This window comes from Choristoneura fumiferana, chromosome 15 (assembly GCF_025370935.1).
Source record: "Choristoneura fumiferana chromosome 15, NRCan_CFum_1, whole genome shotgun sequence".
Lineage (NCBI taxonomy): Eukaryota > Metazoa > Arthropoda > Insecta > Lepidoptera > Tortricidae > Choristoneura > Choristoneura fumiferana.
In genome coordinates, this window is record NC_133486.1 from 1573891 (window position 1) to 1579637 (window position 5747).

Genomic DNA, 5747 nt, shown 5'->3' on the forward strand with positions numbered 1-5747 from the left:
AAAGAAGACCAAGACTGAGAAGGCCGATATCGAAAATACAAACTGAAATATAGATGCACAGAAAAACCAGAAAAATAAGACCAGCGCTGGGAATCGAACCAGGTCCTCGGATTCCGTACCGCGTGCTATAATACCGCACACCACTGATGGTCAACGGTACCGACACAAAACACAAAAAGATAAAGAAATACAAAAAGATTCCAAAAAACCAATCTTAATTTGATTGCTTAGTAACACTGATGTATTAAACTGCTTAGAAACGATATCTCTTGTCCGGGTGAGCGGTTAGTTCCAATGGAGTGCCGAAAAAAATTTTCTCGATGAGGGCTACGGCATAGATGTCGCTAGCGTCACTGCTTAAGTGCTAAATAAGAAAACAAACAAGCTGAGATAGGAGGTGCATAGGGGAAATTCGTGTCGGTACCGTTGACCATCAGTGGTGTAGCGGTATAGCACACGGCACGGAATGCCGAGGACCTGGGTTCGATTCCCAGCGCTGGTCTTATTTTTCTGGTTTTTCTGTGCATCTATATTTCAGTTTGTATTTTCGATATAGGTTTTACGGGATGACCGTAAAAGTAACAAAATTTGGAATTGAATTAAAATATGCAAAAAGATTCCAAAAACCAATCTTGAGAAGGCCAAGTTAAAAAGAAGGGCTTCTTAGCTGGGAAAAGGATTCTCGGTCAAAAGAGATTCTTTGAATTCATCATCTAAATACCAAATATCTGCAAAAAAACTTGAGCTGTAGTTCCCACTCTTGCCCAGTGCGAATTGTGTTGTGTAAAGTACACATTGGAACTCCTTTACGGAAACTACGGATCCATGTAGGTTTGCTCACAATGTTTTCCTATATGCAAATTATCTACGCAGAAGACGAAAACGAAGACGACACAGCGACTAAATGGGTAAAGTTTTCAGGGAAATTCATTTCAGACTTCCCAAAGTTTCCTATCAATATATTCACTGGGCGTGGGAATTACATACTAAGCACTCTCATTCAGATAGGAGACCAGGACATATGCTGCAGTGGGACGAGTATAGGCCGAGATGAGACTGTTGCGAACTTAACGTCTCGGCGCCAAGACCCGACTTTTTTTACACAGAAATGGATTTGCGTTTAACCACATCATCATCATCATCCCAGCCTATATACGTCCCACTGCTGGGCACAGGCCTCCTCTCAGAACAAGAGGGCTTGGGCCATAGTTCCCACGCGGGCCCAGTGCGGATTGGGAACTTCACACGCACCATTGAATTTCTTCGCAGGTTTGTGCAGGTTTCCTCACGATGTTTTCCTTCACCGCAAAGCTCGTGGTAAATTTCAAATGTAATTCCGCACATGAATTTCGAAAAAGTCAGAGGTGCGAGCCGGGGTTTGAACCCACGACCCTCTGTTTGAGAGGCGATAGGTCAAACCACTAGGCCACCACGGCTTCACCGCCGGCGTTTAACCACAATCACGGTTAATGATAAGCGAAGATGTGTACTGAGATGAAGCACGCTTGCCTAATAAATATGTTAAAATTTCAAATCATTTATTCAGTAAATAGGTCGCACGAAATTGCCACTTTTACACCTCATTTTTTTAAGCTACCAACGCCTTCGGAAAGACCATCATTGCCAAGAAGAATGCGCCGCAAGAAACTTGGCAGAAAGTCATTTTTTCACAATAAAATAATTACACATAAAATACTTAAAAGCTACAGTATAAAATCAAAGAAAAAATACATGAAAATAACATTAATAACACCAGGATGGGTCCCTTAGTTACAAAACTAAAACTAAACATGTAACTATATCTACGTTCAGTGGAAGTGTAGAATGCTTCCACCGTCATGAATTCAAAAAAAAAATTCTGAATTATACATTTCAGGTCAAGTAACCATTAAGCTTTTGGGTTCCGAAGGCAAGCTCACGCCTGCCGCCCCTAAAGTTAGCTTGCCCATGCCCATTCATTCTAGATTTAAAGACGGCCAGATTGTAGCGATTAGGGAACTCAAAGCTGTCCCACTTATTAGCTGATACTCGTTAGCGGATAATACGAGGGGAAACGCTGCGTGGGAATTTCAGGCGTTTATTTTTAAATCGACTGCTGTTGTTCCAGGGTTCAGCAGAGCAGCACGCGGCGCCGCTGGAAAAGCGATCCCCCCACTACAGCTCGGGGATAGGCAAGCGTGCCTACAGCTACGTGTCGGAGTACAAGCGGCTGCCCGTCTACAACTTTGGACTGGGGAAAAGGTGATAACATACACAATTTTTTGCCGTAATTTGACGACAATGGAGCCTATTCTGCGTGATTGGCTGTAGGCACTATTTATGTCGGCCTGGCTCCTGGCCACTACGAAGTGCTAAATTCTAACTTCGTATCTTGCCGTCCCGCTTACGCTAATATTGTTTAATACGAGAGTGAGAGGGACAGTACGATATGAACTTCGAGCTTCGAATTTTGTAGTAGCCCCCTGGAGGAAGCTTAGCCCTTCACGCTGCAGATGACTTCCTGAACTGACTGTGACTCGATTTTTTTTAAAAAATTGGCACAATATGCACATTATTGAGTGTGTAAATTAAAAATTCATAGCACGGCAAAACTAGGACACGTTTAATAGGTACAGTCACCTGCATTAATCTGCCACAGCGGAGCGTGCAAAAAAATCTGACACTAGCTACTGGCCCTAGAAATAGAGTTGTATCAGATATTTATGCACTTTGTCATTTCCGATATTGGTGACCAAGAGATATGTAGGTAGGTGAAAAATACTTAATTCAATACTGCGAACGGATGAATAAGATTCCTGAATTATGTTGTAATTATAATACTTAGTCCAAATAGCTTAAATCTGCGATCAGCAAAGGTAAAAAGGTTGTAGGATAGGCAAGCGCGGCGTAGCACGTCCATCAACGAGATGGACGGATGAACTGGTTAAGAGAAGTCTCTTCGTTCCATTCTCCATACAAACGTAGTCCCGGTCTCATTTGAAAACTAGGCAACCGGAATAGATGAAATTTTGTAAGTATGCACTAGACGTAATTATCTATGCCTGCAGTTTTTCAGATTTTCATATAAATGTGTAATATTAGAATTACAGGAGCTCAAAAGTCGAAAATATGAAGATGTCATCTTTGCATGAGAATTACAGGCTAATAAAGCATTTTTACAAAAATCGAAAAAAACCACAGGCATAGAAAATATACTTTTCGTACAAAATGAGGACAACGAAACCCAAAATTCAACCGCCCAAATCTTGAAAAGCCTAGCTATCTCGATATAAATTACAGACGTCGTTGCGGAAGGCATGGGGGGGACGGCTGCGAGCGCTTATATCATGTGCAATAAAGACAGCAATAGCCCAAACGAATACGGCAGAAAAACTTCTCTTAAAGTCGCGGGTTCACGGTGGATGCAAACTGATGCAACTGTAGTCTTTGAGGGAGGCCTATGTTCAACAACTGATTTATGATGATGACCAACTTTTGACTAATCTTCTTCCACCAGGTCTAGACTATACTCCTTCGGTCTGGGCAAGCGCTCCATCACTGAAGAAGACCAGTCAGAAGAAGACATGAACAACGAAATTGATCAGGAAGCACTGGATGAGCTGATAGACCAGTACGAAGATACACCTGGTATGATGTAAATTTTGCGCTGTCTTTTCAATTATTGGGTAGTATTTAAATAAATAAATAACGTTATGATTCCCTATTGGTCTATTAAGTAGAATAGGTACCATCAGACAAATAAGTGGTCTACCAATTTTTAAACAAGTTCCTATCAAATGAATGTCGCTAAAGTCGAACTTTCACGTTCCTCGTATTGGCATTATTGTTTTATGTTATGGCATGTACCACTCGCTGCAAGTTAGGTACTGTAATTACAAGCTTTTATTTAGTTTCACATGTCCCGTTGTCTGTCTGTCTATCTGTAATCAAATCTTGCAAGTCAAAAATTTGACTTGAAATTTGGAATACTTATCTAAATCGCGATCTAGTAATGACATCCTGATAGTTCAGCCAGGATCGTCGCCGCAGGACGGAATTCTTCGACGGTTAATAGCATCAACTTGAAATTTGGTATGCACATGTAGTTTGGGTGACAATGCAAGTACAGTCAACAAAAAGTACAGTCAGCAAAAAAATGCTTGTATTAAAAATGAAATTTGTATGGTTAGGTTACTTTTATGTGACAGATGTCTGTAATCCTCTGCTAATCGAACAAAATGAACAAAGATTGCATTATTATAATGTATATTTGTCACATAGTCATTGGTGTGTAGCTCAAGTAGCACTGCCTACCCTCACTGTACGCCCCAGCCATAATAATAACATCTTCCTTTACTATAACTAACTCTATAAAATATTTTCCAGTATACGAAGAAAAACGCGCTCGTCCGTACAGCTTCGGCCTCGGCAAACGTTTCGCGGAAGATGAGCCCGCTGAAGAAAAACGCCGAATGTACGACTTTGGCCTCGGCAAACGACTACCGCTCTACAATTTCGGCTTAGGCAAGCGAGGAGCGCGCAATTACGACTTTGGCCTCGGGAAACGATATAGCAGCAAGTTCAACTTCGGCCTAGGGAAAAGAGAGAGAGATATGCACAGGTTCAACTTCGGTCTTGGAAAGAGATCGGCTGACTACGCGAATGATCTGAACGATGTTGACGGTTAAACTGTATATTATCTTTTTGTGAGAATTTTCGTGGAATTTGTTTTTGGAAGCAATATTTTTGTATTTTCTGTTGTGTTGGTTAATCGCGATGTGTAGATGTTTTAGGATGTTGATTACGGTTTTGCGGATTCACAATGTGGAGATAACGGGCTAGACAATTTTATATTCAAAATAACGTTTGTTTGTTTTGTTTTTGGTTGATTGCGGTTTACTTGTGAAAAAACCAGCCAATTTTCACAAGTAAATCTAGATTTTTAATTTATGTTTTTAATCTTACCACGTTACTTCTCACAGTAGGACTTATTAATAGTGATGTACTTAGATTGTTTTCAAAATCTCGGACTGGGCTAATCGTTAATTCAATTACTGTCACTGCAGGAAAAATCCTGAAAAAACATTGTCATATTAGGTATGGCCTCGAAAATTCTTAAATCTGTAATAATAAAACCTGAAATACTTAAAAGAAAATATTTTTGTGGTCAATTTCCAAATGTAAGAACTAAACTTGATGAAAATTTCAACAATTTGGAAGTATAATAACGTCAAATTATTTTTAGTTTCATTTTTGTAAATTGTTGTTAAAATTATAGTTATTTATGTAAAAGTTGAGCATTAAGATAAACTTGATGAAAAATAAAGTCACGATTCTTGTAATAAAACGTTTTTGTTTTCACTTTAGTAATTAGGGGAAATAGTTGCGTAGTTATAATTTATGCGAATGAAACGTTATGTGAAACAAATCTAGTCATGTTTTATTTTCTTTCGAATCGTGGCTCTATGACTCATTTAAACTAAATTAAGTATTGAAATAAGTTTCCTTAAGAAATAAGAATGTGTTGTTTTCAATATAATCATTAAATCAATTATACAAATCATAGTAAGATTGCATTCATTCTATGTTATCATTTACCTTATTATCCTTCAAAATCCTATTTGCCAGTATTACTATATTTATTAATTTATTCGTCGCTAAAAAATTACAGTGTTTAAAATAAAAACCAATGCGCTGTAAAATTGAAATTATACAAAAACCGGCCAAGTGCGAGGCGGACTCGTGCACCGTGGGTCCCGTACAAATAT

The 5747-nt window shown here is 39.1% G+C and overlaps 1 protein-coding gene across 1 annotated transcript in view; it reads left to right on the plus strand.

Moving 5' to 3' along the window:
• The window catches only part of AstA (allatostatin A), a 123041-nt gene extending 117497 nt beyond the window's left edge, over positions 1-5544 (plus strand). Inside the window, exons 6-9 of the mRNA XM_074098667.1 lie at positions 874-908; positions 2108-2241; positions 3497-3627; positions 4366-5544. Of these exons, the coding sequence (XP_073954768.1) occupies positions 874-908; positions 2108-2241; positions 3497-3627; positions 4366-4667 (602 nt within the window). The 3' untranslated portion in view covers positions 4668-5544. The remainder of the gene's footprint in view (positions 1-873; positions 909-2107; positions 2242-3496; positions 3628-4365) is intronic.
• The last annotated feature ends 203 nt before the right edge of the window (positions 5545-5747 follow it).